Genomic DNA, 20394 nt, shown 5'->3' on the forward strand with positions numbered 1-20394 from the left:
TTGTAGAACTTTGCCAATTTGTGCAACCTATATCTGAGAAACTGAATAGTATATTTGAGCACGATAAATTGATTTATATCTGACCAATTTATGGAAAGTTCTTAACTATTTCTTGCAAATGCGCCTCTCTTTATATAGAGCAGAACTTTGCCCCATATAGTATTGTTTAAGCCTCTCGGATTTCTTTTCTCATCTTGTGGGGCTTCCCGCCTGAACTAAAAATATTAACTATGGAGCAATAAAGACAACACTTGACACTGTTCATGGGGCAGAAGGAAAAGCAAAGATTATCTGCAATATGTACCAAGGCCCACCGCAACCGCCTCCTCAAGCTGTGCCGATGCCTTACATTGTGAATAATAACACACCACCGTACCCAAATGGTAATATTAACTTTCCTCCCACCGCGCAGCAGAATATACCGCCCACGGTTTATCCACAACAAGTGCCATTTCCAGGTCAACCACAGGGGGGTCAATTTCCACAGCCTTCATCAGAACAGCAGGTGTTTAACCAGCTTCCACAAGTGACTCAAACTTTTCACAACTCTGCGCAGAATACGAATGCAACTGGGGGCCCTGGCAGCGGGTCTATGCCAATGTTTACGCCGGTAGCATCCTTTCCCCATCCCATGGCTACAGCAGCAACGGCAGCTGCTCCGTTACCACGGTCTGCATCCCAGGCATCTTTATCTATGTTACGGGTGCCGTATCATGTAAGAAAATACTTATCTAATTTGGCGATGTTGAAATTGTACGAAATAATAAATGAGGTGAATACGGCAATGGGTAAGATTGGCCTGCTTTCATTCTGGACAGAATTAATATCAGATATTTTTACACCTGATGCAGTTATAAGGTATAGTAAAAAGTCTATGACAGATTATAGAGAATTCGAATTTATCATCCCAGTGTTCCCAGTTATTTGCTCTACATTAGGCAGATTTGGCATCGTTAGAATGGAAGTTAAGGTTTTACAATTGAAAACACAAGTTCTAAGTAATTCTACGATTTTTTTCAACTGTCCTCGTGTCACATTTGTCTATTATTATCCTGATGGTTCATATATTACACATTTTTCCCAAATGAAAGGTGCTTTCGATTTGGACTTGAAAATTAATTGGCTGGACGTATCTATGCATAGTTTTGTCCCTGATATTGAATGGAATGCAGTGGAACGGCTTTTGAGTGATGACACAAAGTCTACAGAAATTGAACAAATATTCCGTAAATTGAAACAAGAAGATGTCAAAGAGCAAGGGAATTCTTTTGCAGAAAATAATGCTACGAATGTTCCTCCGAATTTTGAGGCCATCACTCAGCTGAGATCATATTTTGACGTATTCAGAAACGTCTCTGTGTTTGGCACTCAAGAAGGGTTGATGAGAGTCATGCAAATAAGTACCGTTATGTCTACTTTGAAAAACCTTCGAAAGTTTCAAATTGAAAAGAACATTGATAGTCCCGTGACCGCCCTAAGTGCGTACATTGACGCCGACAAGAAGGACAGTGGAAGCGAGCCCTTGCACGCAAAGAGGCGACGCAACAGCGGTATCTCTCCTCGCACCACGACGTTGGGGCCAAACGGCAACTCCAATACAAGCAATGAAGAGCTTCCAACAAGTGATGTGAATGATATTAACAAAGACATGACAAAAAAGAAGATGAAGTTTTAAAGAAGGTAATTACCTAACGTCACCCACTGAAATATTAAGAGAATTGCATGAATCTAGCAGAATGGGAATGTGACATGGTAGCAGCAACCGCAAGGTGTGGCATAGATTATAGTAGTGACAAAACTGTACAATTACTATATAGTGAGATATAATACAATGGTTTATTCAAGATATATTAACCCCCGGGTAATGGACCAAATTTGGAAAAGTCTCGGATTCTCATAAAAGCTTAATAAATAAAGAGTATTTCGAAACAAACACGACAATTACACTTGCAAGTCAGTAGAGAAACCCAGTACAGAGCAAGCAAAAGATGATCTCTGATGAACAGCTGAACTCCTTGGCCATCACCTTCGGTATTGTGATGATGACTTTAATTGTCATTTACCATGCTGTTGACTCCACCATGTCTCCTAAGAACTAAAGTGGTTACATTTGGATAGCGAACTTCAGTTTTTATTATACGTCGCTTTGTGTTTCTGCAAAACAAAACAAAACTACAACTACAAAGTACTGCGTTGGATTTCAATCAGTGCTACATTAATTTTTCTCCCTTTTTACTTCGTTTTACGCACAAAAATATACAGATAAATACACTCGAGATAAACAAGACATCTCCTTCCGCTATTTTTTGTATAATTTAATATCATTATTAATAAAAAGAATTCCTATACATATATTCAAAAACAAATGTTAAAAGTTTTCTTCGCCCAGTATATCTTTTGCACAACTCTCTACCTGGAACAAGGCTTCAGAAATATCCGTAAAAGCTCTCGCAAATGCAATGCCGTGAACCTCTGTCCAATGCATTTTTTCACTGTCTATTTCAGAGCTGTTCGCCACTGAAGGCAAGGGTAATTGTTGCTGCCCTGAACTTGATGCCTTCTGTTGGTATATTTTCTTGAATAGGTTCTTCTCCATAGAATTGCCTCCTGAATTTAAATTCGAATGTGATTGGTCCTTCATTTCACTAAATTTCTTGATGAAGTGGTAAAGTTTTTTACGTGACATAATTGGATTTGGCAAGTATCGCGGTATCTTGTTTTTTGATCTGAAACAATTGGATAAAATGTAAAAAACGAAAATCACTGATGAGACACTATCTCTTCGTAGCGATAGTAAGGCTCTCGTGGTTTCAATATCAAAATCCTGATCCCAAATTTCAAAAAATGCACCTGAAATTCTCGCTTCAATGATCTTAGATAACAAAAATTGGCATGAATTGATTAGACTTGCGTACTTCTCAGGATTGAAGTTGGAAATAATGATTGGCTCATGACGGGCTTTCTTCAAAAGTTCCCTGATTGCTTCAAGACTTTGAGTCAGTCTAACTTCACGAATGTGGGAAAATGCGAAAGTTAAATCAGTAGGTGCGTCGTCGGCATCCCTGTATAAATACCGGTCCGCCACGGTTTGGTAGGACTGGCCCAAGTGTGCCAGTAATGATGACATACTATCTCTTAGTTCTGTCCTAGCTCTAAAGGGCCACACTATCCAGTTGATGGGAATCGAAACCAAAATACCGATAATAAGTGCCAAGCCTGTAACCCACGTAGATTTCCATATTCCAGCGGTGGTTAAGTTATAATGTCTATTAGGTTTGCTGTATGGTTCAAGAGCAATTATGGTAAAGCACATTAATGCAGTGAAGCTCGATTTGGTGTTTCTATAGACAAGAAAGTTGATGCTAAATGGGACCACGATCAGACCAGCAAACGTGCAAACCACGTATGGACTACCAAAATGTCTCGATTGGTTGGCAGCCCACCCCCAAAAGATACCTACTATACCACAGATTAATCTCCTCATTACCAACGCCCAGTTACCAGAGTATCTTCTATGTGCTAATAAGTAAAACGTGAGTGGGGCCCACCAACAATGAAATTCTTGGTACCAGTGATAGGATTCAGGTAGCCAAGTTGGTAGACACAAAAATATCATACAAAAAGTAATCTTTAGTGTCCACTTACATTCATCACCAGATAAAATTCTACTCAATTTCCATAGTTTAAATCTCCAAGGATTTTGAGTTGTATGAAAATTGAAGTCGTTGTGATCAATTGCTCTGATGGAAATAGTGTGGTTTTTGCGATTCTGTGACTTTTCGTCACCACCTTGTGAATCAAGTCTCAGCGCTTCTTCTTCGCCTTTGTTATACTTGTGTCTTGACGTGTAGGTGTTATAAACTCTTTCAAAAATTTCATCGACATCACGTTTGGCCTCAAAATAATGAAGAACATTTCCTGCACCTTCATCGAGAACACATTGTTTGGGCAATCTTGTCAACGCACGAGACAGTGGATATGATGGCAGAGCAATTCTCCAGTGAATATTCTCACCCAAAACTTGGCAATCGTGGATAACAGTAACTAGCTGCCTTGCGGAGTTTCTCAAATATCTTAGAAAAAGGAAAATATCGACAGACTCTTCGTCATTCAACAGTTCCTGTGAAAAAAAACTAGAATTCACAAAATCCCTGTAACAAACATCTAGTTTGTAAATTTTCCTCTTTAATTTAGAATGCGAGTGACTTAATATTTTGACACACTCATCTAAGTTGTTTTTTTGATTTGGAGACTCGTATTTCTTTAGTACTCTTGATAGATTTTCCAAAACGAAGATCATTTCCAGTATTAAGTTGAAGATGCTTTTCGAGAAGGACGCCTTTAATGCATTAATGTAGATTTCATTTTTTAAAAGCCCCGGACCGATAGGCTTAAAGGCACTGGGCGTGTTTTCTCTTGTTGGAATTCCTGAAGATTGAGGGCTAGCGCTTGCTTCTTTGCTCAGGGTCGCAGAATCCGATCTATACTTCTCCAATTCTTCATACATCTTTTTCAATTCATCATCATTAAAAATTTTGGGTGCAATGGGTAATACTCTCAGAGAAGTTTCCATGGCAGTTAAAGAATTTCTTAAACTCTTCAACGATTGAAGGTCAAACCTGGAAATTGTCAACTGATTTACAAAATCTCTAAAACCTTGAGATAAATCAATGTTTAGTGTTTTCACCATTTTTACTTGGGCTAGGTAAATTTGTTCTTTGGACTTTATTAATTCAGTATCTACTAGTGCCATTAAAAAGGTCTTTGTGGTCTGTAGACACTTGTTATAATGTTCCATTAACTCTGCATTGCCACTATGTGGTGATACACATACACAAACCAAGAGAGATAGCAAAAGGCCGAAGAGATATGAGATTCCAAAATCCCAAAAAATTTGCCACTTCAAATCAAACTTGGATGAGGCCAACCGAACTGTATGAGTGAATATAATCGATATCGAAAACGAAGTTGTGAAATAGAAGAACCGACGGTAAACAGACCTTAGCCAGATGGCAAATAAGAGGGCCATAGTCAGACTCTGAAATAAAATTCCTCCCTGGTAGTTTGCGGTCGGCTTTGTCGCTGTGGAAATGTACCATGCCAAAGCCGACCATCCCAGGCCAAAACTTGCGCCGATAATGGAGCTTATAGTCATTTCCAGTTGAACACCAATATTTCTGACCGGATGATGTATAAGTACTGCGATGGGTAGAAAATACCTGAACTCATGGCCAATCCACCTACCAGAAGGCCTGATAACGCAAATCACGATAGCAATGAAATAAGCAATAAAAAACTTGAATATGGATACCCCATTTTTTCTAATATCTCTAGGGAAATGAATAATGGGCCTGTAGATAGCAGTCCAAACATATTCGGAAAGCTTGGTAAAACCAGATTGCAGTTTTTTCCTTGCAGCGCCATTGTCGTCATCGATGTCGCTGTTAGGAGACCTAGCTTTGCTGTCCGGCTTGGTAAAAGCAGCATCAAAAAACCCATCTCTCAGCTCTTCCAGCCCAAAGTCCTCTACTTCCTCCCAGTGTTTGTCCTTAACCAAATTTTCCAGCCGCATTTGCGATAAGGATGCCACGGATTGTTGTGGGCTTCCTGCAAAGCTAAGCCCGCTTATACCGGCAGGATTCTTATAGTTAAGTTCATGTAGTGACCTGAGTGATGTTTGAGAGTATGAACCTTTCACAATATCAGGATCAGGAGTGGGACTTCGATCTCGCTCATATCTTTTCATGAGGACCTGTTACAATTCCAGCACTATACTGTACATGCTTTCCTTAGTGGAGCACAAAGCAAGTTAAAAATGAACTTTAAATTGATTAAAGTGTTAGTGACGCTTAAACTCGTTTTCCTGCGCGTATTTCACGCAATCTATACATAATCATCTTTGATAATGTTATATCGCCTTTCATTTCCAGATTTTGTTCACTGAAAAGTCTTATCGGAAACCTAACTTTGGGCGACAGGGTTATTGTTTATAATTTGTAGGTGTTCCATTTTTTTCTTTGTACTTTTTTAGGTTAACGTAATATTTAATTAGGTCATTTTTAGGGCGTTTAGTATTAGAAAAATTCATTTGTACACACTATTAAGAGGAAGGCAAACTATATTTACATTTTATTGAGGAAAAGGGTTCATCGAGGAGTTATCAAGAAAAGCGTTTGTTAGTAGTAGTTTGCGACAGTGGAGATGGCAGCTGCACCATGGTATATTAGACAGCGTGACACGGATTTATTGGGTAAATTCAAGTTCATACAGAATCAAGAAGACGGCAGATTAAGGGAAGCTACAAACGGAACGGTGAATTCACGATGGTCGTTGGGGGTCAGCATAGAACCTCGTAACGATGCTAGAAACAGATACGTTAACATTATGCCGTATGAGAGGAACCGCGTTCATTTGAAGACTCTATCCGGGAATGATTACATTAATGCCTCGTATGTCAAAGTGAACGTGCCAGGGCAGAGCATCGAACCGGGCTACTATATTGCTACTCAAGGTCCCACGCGTAAAACTTGGGATCAGTTTTGGCAAATGTGCTATCACAATTGTCCTTTAGACAATATTGTCATTGTGATGGTCACGCCTCTGGTAGAATACAATAGGGAGAAGTGCTACCAGTACTGGCCTCGCGGTGGTGTAGACGATACGGTTAGAATAGCATCAAAATGGGAAAGTCCGGGCGGCGCCAATGATATGACTCAATTTCCCTCTGATTTGAAAATAGAGTTTGTTAACGTACATAAGGTGAAGGACTATTATACGGTCACCGATATCAAACTCACACCCACGGACCCTCTTGTAGGACCTGTCAAAACTGTTCACCACTTTTACTTCGACCTTTGGAAAGATATGAACAAGCCAGAGGAAGTAGTACCCATAATGGAATTATGCGCTCACTCCCACAGCTTGAATTCCCGCGGGAACCCCATTATCGTACACTGTTCCGCAGGCGTGGGCAGAACGGGGACGTTCATTGCCCTAGATCATCTCATGCATGATACCTTGGATTTTAAAAATATTACAGAACGGTCAAGGCATTCAGACAGGGCTACAGAGGAGTACACACGGGACTTGATCGAACAGATCGTGTTACAGTTGCGCTCGCAAAGAATGAAAATGGTTCAGACAAAGGATCAGTTCCTATTTATCTACCATGCTGCCAAGTATCTTAACAGTCTTTCCGTGAACCAATAGACAGCTATATAAAAGTTCCTAATTGTGCATTTTTTCAATAACAATACTTATTCATCCTTATAATTATATTCTAGCTTCGTTGTCATGGGAACATAGCCCATACACCGCAGTTATTTATGATCATTTCGAACGGGAAGTATGGATGAATCTTTTTTTTTTTTTTTTTATAGCACGCAACTGAAAAAAAAAAAAAGAAAAATTTTTCATCTTCGCTCGACGTTTCTTTTGTAGTACTCATCTCTTTTTATATAAAGATTAATTAGTTATTGTCGCTTTGCTTTTCCTTCTTTAAAAAATGTTTCTTGCTTTTGGATTTTCAGATGTCCCAAGATCATTACAGTATTTTAATTGAACAAAATGGCTGAAGGTGTTTTCCAAGGTGCTATCGGTATCGATTTAGGTACAACCTACTCTTGTGTTGCTACTTACGAATCCTCCGTTGAAATTATTGCCAACGAACAAGGTAACAGAGTCACCCCATCTTTCGTTGCTTTCACTCCAGAAGAAAGATTGATTGGTGATGCTGCCAAGAACCAAGCTGCTTTGAACCCAAGAAACACTGTCTTCGATGCTAAGCGTTTGATTGGTAGAAGATTCGACGACGAATCTGTTCAAAAGGACATGAAGACCTGGCCTTTCAAGGTTATCGACGTCGATGGTAACCCAGTCATCGAAGTCCAATACTTGGAAGAAACCAAGACTTTCTCCCCACAAGAAATTTCCGCTATGGTTTTGACCAAGATGAAGGAAATTGCTGAAGCTAAGATTGGTAAGAAGGTTGAAAAGGCCGTCATTACTGTCCCAGCTTACTTTAACGACGCTCAAAGACAAGCTACCAAGGATGCCGGTGCCATTTCTGGTTTGAACGTTTTGCGTATCATCAACGAACCTACTGCCGCTGCTATTGCTTACGGTCTAGGTGCTGGTAAGTCCGAAAAGGAAAGACATGTTTTGATTTTCGATTTGGGTGGTGGTACTTTCGATGTTTCCTTGTTGCACATTGCTGGTGGTGTTTACACTGTTAAATCTACTTCCGGTAACACTCACTTGGGTGGTCAAGATTTCGACACCAACTTGTTGGAACACTTCAAGGCTGAATTCAAGAAGAAGACTGGTTTGGACATCTCCGACGATGCCAGAGCTTTGAGAAGATTGAGAACTGCTGCTGAAAGAGCTAAGAGAACCTTATCTTCTGTCACTCAAACTACCGTTGAAGTTGACTCTTTGTTTGACGGTGAAGATTTCGAATCCTCTTTGACTAGAGCTAGATTTGAAGACTTGAACGCCGCATTGTTCAAGTCTACTTTGGAACCTGTTGAACAAGTTTTGAAGGATGCTAAGATCTCTAAGTCTCAAATCGACGAAGTTGTCTTGGTTGGTGGTTCCACCAGAATTCCAAAGGTCCAAAAGTTGTTGTCTGACTTCTTTGACGGTAAGCAATTGGAAAAATCTATTAACCCAGATGAAGCTGTTGCTTACGGTGCTGCTGTTCAAGGTGCTATCTTGACCGGCCAATCCACATCTGACGAAACCAAGGACTTGTTGTTGTTAGATGTTGCTCCATTATCTCTAGGTGTTGGTATGCAAGGTGACATGTTCGGTATCGTTGTTCCAAGAAACACTACTGTTCCAACCATCAAGAGAAGAACCTTTACTACATGTGCTGACAACCAAACCACCGTTCAATTCCCAGTCTACCAAGGTGAACGTGTTAACTGTAAAGAAAACACTTTGTTGGGTGAATTCGACTTGAAGAACATCCCAATGATGCCAGCTGGTGAACCAGTCTTGGAAGCTATCTTCGAAGTTGATGCTAACGGTATCTTGAAGGTTACTGCCGTCGAAAAGTCTACCGGTAAGTCTTCTAACATCACTATCTCTAACGCTGTTGGTAGATTGTCTTCTGAAGAAATTGAAAAGATGGTTAACCAAGCTGAAGAGTTCAAGGCTGCCGATGAAGCTTTTGCCAAGAAGCACGAAGCTAGACAAAGATTGGAATCCTACGTTGCCTCCATCGAACAAACTGTCACTGACCCAGTCTTGTCTTCTAAATTGAAGAGAGGTTCCAAGTCCAAGATTGAAGCTGCTTTGTCCGATGCTTTGGCTGCTTTGCAAATCGAAGACCCATCTGCTGATGAATTGAGAAAGGCTGAAGTTGGTTTGAAGAGAGTTGTCACCAAGGCCATGTCTTCTCGTTAAGACTGCATTCATCACATATATATGAATATTACTTATATTGTATATAAATTTTGTTTTCTCTTAACTTTGTATCCTTAATAAAATAAAATTCACAAGTATCACAATTAAAATATTTGTTTTTCTTTCGCGTAAATATTTAGCTTGATAACTGTTACTGATATGTCTGAGGAAAGTTGATCAAGACCCAATAATAATCTATATACTGGTTGAAACAAATCAGTGCCGGTAACGCTTTTTGTATCTTGAGATGGCGTATTTCTACTCCAGCATTCTAGTTAAGAAAAAGTCTAAAAATGGTTTTTTTCATCCAAAATATTAAATTTTACTTTTATTACATACAACTTTTTAAACTAATATACACATTTTAGCAGATGCGCGCACCTGCGTTGTTACCACAACTCTTATGAGGCCCGCGGACAGCATCAAACTGTAAGATTCCGCCACATTTTATACACTCTGGTCCTTTAACTGGCAAACCTTCGGGCGTAATGCCCAATTTTTCGCCTTTGTCTTTTGCCTTTTTCACTTCACGTGCTTCTGGTACATACTTGCAATTTATACAGTGATGACCGCTGAATTTGTATCTTCCATAGCATCTAGCACATACTCGATTTTTACCACTCCAATCTTTATAAAAATACTTGATTCCCTTTCTGGGACAAGCAACACAGTGTTTTAGATTCTTTTTTTGTGATATTTTAAGCTGTTCTCCCACACAGCAGCCTCGACATGATTTCACTTCTATTTTGTTGCCAAGCAAGAAATTTTTATGGCCTTCTATCGTAAGCCCATATACAGTACTCTCACCCTGGAAATCATCCGTGAAGCTGAAATATACGGGTTCCCTTTTTATAATTGGCGGAACTTCTCTTGTTTTGTGACCACTTCGACAATATGACAAAACATTCTGTGAAGTTGTTCCCCCAGCAACATTACAGTCGTATGTAAATTGACATTGGACTTTTCTTCCTTCAATGATTTCCTCCCTAGCTGACCTGGTCGTCACAGTAGCTGACATACCAAGAGATCTTGAAATATGGACAATTCCGTCCATAATGGATGAATAAACAGTTTGAATTGCTATTTTATAAGATTCAGGGCCTTCGCCCTTTTTCACAACGTACCCATCTGAGTCGATCAAGCCGGCTAAGAATGCTTCACGAACTTCTATATGCTCGCCGTACATAAATTCAGGGATTTGCTTCTCTCCATCAAGATCCCTTTTAAACTTTAAAATTGTGACAGCTTTCCAGAATGGATTATTTTTCCTCAAATTCCTTGTCTTCCTGTTTTCATCTGGACCATCTCCATAATGAAGCCTTACATGTTTGGCACGTAGCGGAACGTGATCGTCACAAACCGTAAGGTAGAGACCCCAGATTTTCGCATTTTCTCTTAAACTCTCCATTAGCTTAGGATCCAAGCTATCTACTGAGATTTCTGGCTCTTTTGTTGTACTGTCACCTAACCACAGACCAAGCATCCAAGCCATACTTTTTACAGCAGGAGTTACAAGGTCACTACGTCCAGTGAGAAATTTAGATAAAACACCATTTCCTGCGAGTACTGGACCAAATCTTATGCAGCTAGAAATTCTCAATTGAGCATCAAGATAATCCAAATCTCTAACTTCAATGTCAAAGTTGAAATATTCTCCTTTAGAGCGCTCCATTTCTTCTATGAAGCGTTTTGCGGCAAACTCACCTTCAACTGTCATTGGGAATGTCTTATGATGGTTTTTTGGAATTATTATTATCCTACCATCAAGCGTCTGACATTGCTGCAGATTTCTCCATCTCACTTTATATTTGGTGGCATTTCTACCACTTTTTTCCAACAGTGGTTTGGTAGGGACCCTGACTGACAATTTATGACCTGCAGTACATTGTAATGCAAGACGCTGATAAACTGTTCTACGCCTGGGATCTAACCTACCAGGTTCACCTTCAAAAGCTCTGTGTTTGGTTTTTTGCTGTATATTATAGATTTTCTGATAGCCCTGTGTGACATTTATGACGCGGGCAGCGGAGCCATCTGCGCACATAACGTAAGAGTTAGCCGTGACGTTTGCGATGTCTTTAATTTCACCGTTAGCCATCAGAATAGTCGTGTTTTCAGAAAGCATTTTAAAGTATAGATAGAATTGATTGCTGCTTATGAGGATATGGATTTAGAGCTAATAGTTGTAATAGAAATAAAAGCCATTTAGAATAGGAATTGAATACAATTTTATGAGCTTTAAATATTTAATGATGAATAGTGCGTTTAGAACGCTTCATCATGCTTCAACAAGCTTCTGCAAACCTCATTTGAGTAGCAATAGCTGTTTACTTTTTTCCGCGACTTTATTCGAAGTTATGGTGAACTTTTCGTGGTTTCACACCTAATAACGCCCAGCGGTAGTACAATTCAAAGTAGTAGGTACCAATGGTAGTACTAGTGGGTGATAGTAGCAAATTTCTCTATGAAAATGAATTGTTGCTCTGCAATGATGTTAATGTGGACATGACATGAATTTTCGCGATATGTTGATGTAAATAATAACATGATTTTCGTGGATCATTTCGTAAACCATAGGTTTATTTCGTGAATTACTAAGAGAAAGGCATAGAAACAGGACTTGCGAACCCTTTCTGTAATATGTCATAATATTTCAATACACGCACAAAAAAGGTACGTTAATTTCCATGGTAATCGTGTATTTAGTTACATCACTTTTCGTGACACACATGAATACATTTGCCCTTAAGCCCTGTGTAGGATTGATTTCTTTTTTCGTGACGCACATGTCTTCAACTGCATCAATTTCCATGAGACACACACGTCTACCATGTTGTCAGATCTCATGAATCTTTCATGTATTCATTCACATCATTTTCGTGGATCCTCTAATTGTATCGAGATCACTTTTCGTGATCCGCTAATCAGCGACGGTCACATTAGGTTTGCCAAGTCAGGGTATGAACCATACGATCAGTTTTCGTGAACCTGGTACGTATATTGTGGCGTTTGTGTATATTTTCATTCTTTGACAACAATCAATACCAACCTCAAATAGGAAAAGTAATAAGTTTGGCGTTACACCCCAAAAGACGCCAAACGGATCGAACTTACTCAATAGCAATTAGCGAGACAAAACCTACGTTAAGACCTGTAACCGATTTATCAAAGCACTCTGCGGTTCTTTCTTGGGAATATTACCTGGACATTTTGTGCCCTCAAGAAACGAGGCTCTACGAGCCTGTTGGAGCCCCTCAGACATTAGCCGCCACGAATCAAACTTTTTACGCGATTCGGCCCAAATCAGTTTCTCACAGATCATTCGTAGAGTGAAAAAGCACATCGATTATTTGATACCCCTTTGGGTTAATTACTGTTGAGGTCTTTTCTATTTCTGATTGAAATTTTTGCTCCAGCATTATAGCATGCTGGTTTTTTTTTTAAATTGATGTATCTCATCGCAGGCACGGGCAGTACAGTGCCCTGAGCGTAGGGAAAAATGAAAAAAAGGATGTAACTTTTAACATAATTCCAGCACGCAGCGATTGGGTATAATGAAGATTGTTAAGTTCAACAACATGTGAAATTCTTAGCTCCGCAACTTGCTTGAATTATGAGCTCTAAGATTCAAGAAGTAAATAGGTCATATAATGGAATGATAGTAGTACTTGATAAAGGAACCATGTGATCTTACGTTGATATGAAAATAATTCTCTCACAGAAGTCAGTTTGTATGACTAACATAGAGAGTAATTGCTTTTCGGATAAAATCGCACCTAACAAAGATTACCTTTTGTAAAGCCTCCAGAACAGCTATGAATGTTCGTTATTCTACGCACTTTCTTTCATACATCTTGATCCGCCTTTTTTGATGTAGGTTTTAACGCGGCAAAACATATTAATTTTTCTGATTTGGAAAAATAAAGAGTTAGTTCTGCCACGCCATTTTAAGTCCAAAGGCACAATTTTACGTTGGAACTAAACGGTAAAGATCAAATATCACCTTTATTCTTTTTTGGTATGCATCGATTTCTTTGCCAGTAAGAACTACGTGCAACTCTACATTAGATCAAAATATAACGGATCATAAATGCAAACAACATTTGTCCAAAAGAAACAAAAATGTTGGCGTTTGTCTCGAACATGACACAATACTCCTTGATCGAGGGACATTGCCCGATTAACTATGATTTATACTTTTTACTACAGGTACTCGTTCTCCCTACTATTTCACCAGTATACGGTCGTTTTATGATTCATTTATTGCCTATAATGGTAAAAAGGGACATCTTAACCTTACGTGTTGCAATGAGACCATTCTTTTCGATTCATCAACTGTGAAATTTCTGAAATCCAGTACAATGCGAAACGCTACCGATAATGGCACCGTCTTTTGAATTATGAGGCCCAGATATGGCGTTCAATCTTCAACAAAAAAATGAATATCAAAACTAAATTCTATCTGGATAACAATCTTTCTTTGGTTTGCAGAAATATCATTAAAAAACAATCCATAACTACTAAGGAAGGGTATAAATGGTTTGGTTTACTAATTTTATATTTTGATTTGATTAGCAATTATAATCTCTAATATACTATTTCTGTAGCCAAAAATCTGCAATGTCAATAAGTAGCAAGTGCCGCTTACTCGTGAGAATATCAACCTTATAGCATATGTTTTCTATTTTTTTTTTTTGCTTATGGAGATAATGAACATTGTACACATGAACAAAGTGGTAGTTCTCTCTCCTTGATTTTTTGTGCTTGCGATATATATAATTGTTACATTCAATGGCCATGCTAAATAAAGGTTTTAGCTTTGTTTCACTCGTGCCCAGGATAATTTTAAGGCGCAAACATCCAAATAATGAAGAAAAGGATAACGATTGTCCCAGGTCTAAAACATTTTTTAATAATAGCCGTCATTAGCCTTGCAACAGTACAACAACGCCGATGGGAAAGGATTGCAATTCTATTTGTAATTAATAGGTTGTATAATAATTTACGATATGGCCTTGTGGTAACTATTTATGAATACTGGTGTAGACTTATTTATAATCCTAGAGAGTAAACCTCTTCTTGTCAAGATATGAAAAATACAAATTTAGAGACAGAAGTATTACGTGTAAACTTTACAGAACCACTTCTCCATTATAGCTACAATGTGAATTGAACTTTCCTTGAATGTTGAGAAAAACTATATTAAAATTAGAAATCGTCCCATTTGTCCTCGTCCTGTTCATTCTTCTTATCGTTATTATCAATCTTTTGATATTCTGTATGGGTTGTATTCCCTGCTGTAGAGCTATCCTCTGCATTACCATTGAAATTTTTAGTGAAGTTACTAAATGCTTGGAATCCATAACTACTCGTTTCTTGAAACTTTTGGCCAAACTGGGCAGCTGCTCTCTTCGTTTCTTCTGACAACTCTCCGGATTGCCATTGCTGGACGTGAGGCTTAATAACCGTTTCGTTTACGTCCTCGAACGATTTGGTTACAGCGCTGGAGAAGAGGCCCCATCCTCTGCTCAATGTTCCCAAAGGATCAGCTTGAAAATTTTCCAGGCTCAAAGTATTGCTGGACCCTGCAGACCGTTCTTGTGGAGGTTTTGCGGGTGTACTTCCAAAGCCCTGATATTTACCACCTTGAGAAGGGGGCAAATGATCTGGTCTAGATTGGTTCTTCTTGCCCAGCTCAGCAAAATAAGCTTCGTTCTTCTCCTTTTGAAAATTGGCACCATTACTAGAGTTTGCTGGTGTTGCAGATCGACGGTTCTCCAGTGGTGTCCCTTCTCGACTTTGAGCAACACCAGGCGTAGCGGATGCAGCGGTTTGAGAGGTTGCTGATAACTTGGAAGCATCAAAATCCAAATGCTCACGCTCTTCAAATACTCTATCTTCGCAAAGACATGTTAACTTTTCTTTATAATCCTCTGCGACGGGGTTATCGTATTTCACTTTTTGTGGTAAACTCAGGTCAATATTATGCGACTTGAACCATTCAGTCAAAGGTTCGTTACCACCTTTTTCCATACGAAGAAGTTCCTCCGGTTTAAACTGATCCATAGTGATAGATCTTACAAAAGATATATGCACACCAAGCCCTCTATGGATACCGGCACATTCAAGGCAAATGAAAGCTCCAAACTTAGGCGTGGCCCATTGTGGATTTGGCGCACCACAATCCATACATTTCTTATTTGCACCAATCTTTTGCAATTGCAAAAGACGCCTGCGGGTATCTGGGTCCACTTTCCAATCTGACATGCTCTATAATCCGCGATAAAATTGCTCAATTGGCACCATTTAAACTCAGAATCACGTCCATATTTCTGCTTTCATTCTTGATATAGTTGTGCAATTTGGTTCTTGACAAAAACTGGCGTTGCTTGCGGGTAACCGCGCGATTTTTAAAGTGCCAAACTGCGAAAAGAATATAACAAGCTTTCGAGCAAGATCAATGTACCCAGCAAGTGAAATAATAAAACAAGAGCCCCAAAGATCTGCTTATAATTGCTAGAAAAATATATTATTAATCATGAGCACTGCTTCAACACCGCCAATTAACTTATTTCGTAGAAAGAAAGAACATAAACGTGGGATCACATACACAATGTTACTATGTGGGCCAGCAGGTACAGGAAAGACCGCCTTTGCTAACAATCTATTGGAAACTAAGATCTTTCCGCATAAGTATCAATACGGTAAATCAAATGCTAGTATTAGCTCTAACCCAGAAGTAAAAGTTATTGCTCCGACAAAAGTTGTTTCATTTAATTCGAAAAATGGGATTCCATCTTATGTTTCTGAATTCGATCCAATGAGAGCCAATTTGGAACCAGGTATTACCATCACCTCCACTTCATTAGAACTTGGGGGCAACAAAGATCAAGGAAAGCCAGAAATGAACGAGGATGATACCGTGTTTTTCAACTTGATTATGACGCATGGTATAGGCGAAAACTTGGACGATTCGTTGTGTTCTGAGGAAGTTATGTCGTATTTAGAACAACAATTTGACATTGTTTTAGCTGAGGAAACCAGAATTAAAAGGAATCCGAGGTTTGAGGACACCAGGGTTCACGTAGCATTATATTTTATTGAACCCACTGGACACGGTCTGAGAGAAGTCGATGTAGAGCTCATGAAAAGCATCTCCAAATACACAAATGTACTGCCAATAATAACAAGAGCTGACTCATTCACCAAGGAGGAGCTAACTCAATTCAGGAAAAATATTATGTTTGATGTGGAAAGATACAACGTCCCAATTTACAAATTTGAGGTTGACCCTGAAGATGATGATTTGGAATCCATGGAAGAGAATCAAGCCTTGGCATCCTTGCAACCATTTGCTATTATAACTTCAGATACCAGAGATAGTGAAGGTAGATACGTTAGGGAGTATCCGTGGGGGATAATATCAATCGACGACGACAAAATTTCGGATTTGAAAGTTTTAAAAAACGTCCTGTTTGGTTCTCACTTACAAGAATTCAAAGACACCACGCAAAATTTGCTTTACGAGAATTACCGTTCCGAAAAACTATCGTCCGTGGCCAACGCTGAAGAAATTGGTCCTAATTCTACAAAGAGACAGTCAAATGCTCCAAGTTTAAGCAACTTTGCCTCTTTGATAAGCACTGGTCAATTCAATTCTTCTCAAACTCTTGCAAACAATTTGAGAGCGGACACACCAAGAAACCAAGTAAGTGGAAACTTTAAGGAAAACGAATACGAAGACAATGGCGAACATGATTCAGCAGAAAATGAACAGGAAATGTCTCCCGTGAGACAGTTGGGTAGAGAAATAAAACAAGAAAATGAAAATTTGATAAGATCTATCAAAACAGAATCTTCACCAAAATTCTTGAACTCTCCGGACTTACCAGAGCGTACCAAGTTAAGAAATATTTCAGAAACCGTTCCATATGTCTTGAGACATGAAAGAATTTTAGCAAGACAACAAAAACTGGAAGAGTTAGAGGCCCAGTCAGCTAAAGAATTACAAAAAAGAATTCAAGAATTAGAAAGAAAAGCACACGAATTGAAATTGAGGGAAAAACTAATAAATCAGAATAAACTAAACGGTTCATCATCTTCAATCAATTCTCTACAACAGAGCACAAGGAGCCAAATTAAAAAAAATGACACGTATACTGATTTAGCCTCTATTGCATCGGGTAGAGATTGAGTTGTATCTGTACAAAATCCAAAGCTGAGCAAATAAATAAATAAATAAATGTATAAGTTACCGAACGGGGGTATTTTTACTTTTGATCAAAAATTTATGTACCAACTACAAAGTTTCCTCAGCACAGCCTTCAAGAAGGGAACACACATACAAACAGTGTCAAATAATTGTAGGGATAAATTTAAATATGGCATAAACTAAATAAGTAGAGCATGAAAAAACTGCAAAATCCAAAAAGTAAAAACGAAGGTCAGAAAGTAAAGCAAAAGAAAATTAATAAAGCAATACTAAATCTATCATGATTTCCCGTAACTTCCATTAAAGCTGTAACCAGATTTACTCCTACTGTTTGAGCCTCTAACGCCTAATGGATTTTTAGAGAAGCTCAACCTGATACCTCCTTTGTTGTTGAGGGAAGGGCGGGGGTGAGGTAGTTGACTACCATATAATTCTGCCAATGCTCTAGTGGCAAAGCTAACATCCTCAAATTCTACAAAACAAATTGGACCATGGCCATGACCGTTGCCATGACCGTGAGAGTTCATTTTATTCCTGAAGGATAATCTACGAAAACCTTGCTGATTAGAAAACAATTGCCTTAATTCTTGTTCCGTGGCATCCGGAGGTAGATTACCCACATAAAGAGTATTACAAGGAGGATTTTGGTCCGCGGGATTGGCTGGTGGTGGCACCTTGGCTAGTAGTGATAGGTCAGCCTGTGAAATAGTTGTGGAACCTGCCACATTTGTTTCGTTATTTTTCGAAAATGCAGAGGCAGAAGCTGTAGAAGAACATTCTTTCTGTCGTGATATTGTACTGGTGTCTTGTTCACTCACTAAAAAGCCTTGATTCACCTTTTGGTTGTTGAATATTGAAGACCCGTTAGGAGCAGAAGATTGTGGGTGGCCATTTTCCGTTTGGAGATTCAGGTCCAAATTGGAAGGAACATTCGAAACGCTCTGCTGAATACTTTGTGTCTTAGTTGAAGCATTAATTTGGTTCAATAAGTGATAATGCGGTAGAGAAGTCGCGGAATGTATTACTCCTGAATTGTTCAGATTAGGTTGTGATTGAATATGTGGAACATCCTGGCTAATTGAATGGTGGGATGGAGGCAACAGATTAGACTGATGATTTTCTTGGCTAGATAATTGAAAAAGAGGAATATTAGCAGTTGAGGAAGCATTCCACTCCATCACAGGCGTAGATGACATCGGAGGCTCTTGTAAAGATGCACCAAATGAAGAATTACCAACATCATTAACTAATTCATCACCATTCCAAATACTTTCATTTATTTCATCCTTTTCTAGTAGCAAAAGTGACTTGCCAGCGTCCTTCTGAGGTGGCATTCCTGCTGGAACTGGTGTGGTGGTTACGTTTGATAAATCATGTTGTGAGATGCTATTTCGTAGAAAGGGTACGGATTCTTTTCTTTGAGAGATTGTTTCCAATCCGAATGGGTCATTGAATGAGAAACGGAGGGATCTCTCTGAAAGTAATGAAGGCCTTGGCTTGGCCGCTGAAGGCCCTAATGGAGAGGAACTAGTTTTTCCATATGATATAGTATTAAAACTTTGATTTTGAATTTCATTTTGCGCACTGGACGACAATTGGTAATTCTTTGGAGAACTATTTGTAGTGCCAGATGAAACATGTTCTTGAAAACTCACTGGAAGCTGCGTTTGTTCATTTACTACGTCAATGTGAGACCTAAAGGGGAAACTAGGCCCAAAAATCTCAGACTTCGAGTTTAATATATTAGCATAATGGGTTACTAAAGAAAGGGATCCAAATTTGACCACAACGACTTTTTCATTGTCATTAAAGGGTTCTCTATCATCCCTTTTTAGTTCTATACTTGACACCCCAGTTGCTAGTGAAAATATACAATAACACTCTCTTAGTGTAATGTCTTTTGGCAAATTCCTCAGCAAAAGACAGTAGGGGCCAACATCCACATCATGTGGGGCTAAAGAATTGACGTCATTCCCGTTCCCTTTCCCCGTGGACATGGTCAAATTATGAAGCATAGAAGTCATAATAGGTTCTTTTGCAAAACCTTGCGGGTTCTCTCTTTTAATGTTAGTCTCGCTGTTGCTCCTAACTGCGGAAAAACTATATGCAGTTGGCATGGGATATGTTGCCTCCTTTGATAATGGAACGGTTTCTGAACTAGAACTAAATGCCCTTTCTATAAGAAATTTGGATTCGTTTAAATTCGTCTGATTATGCACTAATGACATTGTTAATTGAGAAACCTTAAGCGTTATTTTTCAGCGTAGATGTGGCAACTAAGGTTCCTGTTTTCAAAAACCCTGCTTTTTTGAAAAATGCTCGAAAAATAAAGAAAGAAGTCAGTCCCTTGTTTTAGCAAAGTGATAATTTGTGAAATATGACACAAGTAGAAGATAAACCTTTACACGCAGAAATAACAGCGGATTATATTTTGATTCTTAGATTTCCTAATTTCGTGAACTTTTAACTAAGAAGGAAAAAACAATTGAGATGAGATCCAAATGGGAGGAGTTTTGAAACAATTGTTTGCTATTATTTCAATGATTTAGTGTTGCCACCAGATGGGTCTATTTTCTGTAAAACTACCGGTTCGAGGCTCCTGCCGTAACCTTAATTGTACTTTTCTATGATTTAATCCAAATAACCATTCCATTCCTCTTTAAGTCTAAGAAACATTAAAAAACAAAAAACACCACGTCCGGGTAATGAAAATATAACGCTGGGTAATGCACGTGTTGATAATTACATCGTTTTTCACTAATATCGTACCAAAC

At 38.8% G+C, this 20394-nt stretch overlaps 9 protein-coding genes across 9 annotated transcripts, besides 1 other annotated feature; 5 read left to right on the top strand and 4 right to left on the bottom strand.

The window, feature by feature from the left end:
* Positions 1–298: 298 nt before the first annotated feature.
* MFG1 (Mfg1p) lies at positions 299–1675 on the top strand (the record flags this gene model as incomplete). Its single annotated transcript, NM_001180293.1, has 1 exon — positions 299–1675. One exon carries the CDS (start codon positions 299–301, stop codon positions 1673–1675), a length of 1377 nt encoding a protein of 458 aa, NP_010048.1.
* Positions 1676–1988: 313 nt separating this feature from the next.
* OST4 (olichyl-diphosphooligosaccharide--protein glycotransferase OST4) lies at positions 1989–2099 on the top strand (the record flags this gene model as incomplete). The annotated part of the gene is made up of 1 exon (NM_001180292.1): positions 1989–2099. One exon carries the CDS (start codon positions 1989–1991, stop codon positions 2097–2099), a length of 111 nt encoding a protein of 36 aa, NP_010049.1.
* A 269-nt stretch (positions 2100–2368) lies between these two features.
* On the bottom strand, positions 2369–5746 carry BRE4 (Bre4p; the record flags this gene model as incomplete). The annotated part of the gene is made up of 1 exon (NM_001180291.1): positions 2369–5746. The coding sequence occupies one exon, from the start codon at positions 5744–5746 to the stop codon at positions 2369–2371; it is 3378 nt and encodes a 1125-aa protein (NP_010050.1).
* A 455-nt stretch (positions 5747–6201) lies between these two features.
* PTP1 (tyrosine protein phosphatase PTP1) lies at positions 6202–7209 on the top strand (the record flags this gene model as incomplete). Its single annotated transcript, NM_001180290.1, has 1 exon — positions 6202–7209. One exon carries the CDS (start codon positions 6202–6204, stop codon positions 7207–7209), a length of 1008 nt encoding a protein of 335 aa, NP_010051.1.
* Positions 7210–7566: 357 nt separating this feature from the next.
* On the top strand, positions 7567–9408 carry SSB1 (Hsp70 family ATPase SSB1; the record flags this gene model as incomplete). The annotated part of the gene is made up of 1 exon (NM_001180289.1): positions 7567–9408. One exon carries the CDS (start codon positions 7567–7569, stop codon positions 9406–9408), a length of 1842 nt encoding a protein of 613 aa, NP_010052.1.
* Positions 9409–9686: 278 nt separating this feature from the next.
* Positions 9687–9739: an origin of replication (ARS404; Autonomously Replicating Sequence).
* Positions 9740–9772: 33 nt separating this feature from the next.
* On the bottom strand, positions 9773–11533 carry HO (Hop; the record flags this gene model as incomplete). Its single annotated transcript, NM_001180287.1, has 1 exon — positions 9773–11533. One exon carries the CDS (start codon positions 11531–11533, stop codon positions 9773–9775), a length of 1761 nt encoding a protein of 586 aa, NP_010054.1.
* A 3083-nt stretch (positions 11534–14616) lies between these two features.
* GCS1 (GTPase-activating protein GCS1) lies at positions 14617–15675 on the bottom strand (the record flags this gene model as incomplete). Its single annotated transcript, NM_001180286.1, has 1 exon — positions 14617–15675. The coding sequence occupies one exon, from the start codon at positions 15673–15675 to the stop codon at positions 14617–14619; it is 1059 nt and encodes a 352-aa protein (NP_010055.1).
* Positions 15676–15946: 271 nt separating this feature from the next.
* SHS1 (septin SHS1) lies at positions 15947–17602 on the top strand (the record flags this gene model as incomplete). Its single annotated transcript, NM_001180285.1, has 1 exon — positions 15947–17602. One exon carries the CDS (start codon positions 15947–15949, stop codon positions 17600–17602), a length of 1656 nt encoding a protein of 551 aa, NP_010056.1.
* Positions 17603–17898: 296 nt separating this feature from the next.
* On the bottom strand, positions 17899–19848 carry WHI4 (Whi4p; the record flags this gene model as incomplete). Its single annotated transcript, NM_001180284.1, has 1 exon — positions 17899–19848. One exon carries the CDS (start codon positions 19846–19848, stop codon positions 17899–17901), a length of 1950 nt encoding a protein of 649 aa, NP_010057.1.
* Positions 19849–20394: the final 546 nt, after the last annotated feature.

This window comes from Saccharomyces cerevisiae, chromosome IV (genome assembly GCF_000146045.2).
Source record: "Saccharomyces cerevisiae S288C chromosome IV, complete sequence".
In the NCBI taxonomy this organism is placed as follows: domain Eukaryota; kingdom Fungi; phylum Ascomycota; class Saccharomycetes; order Saccharomycetales; family Saccharomycetaceae; genus Saccharomyces; species Saccharomyces cerevisiae.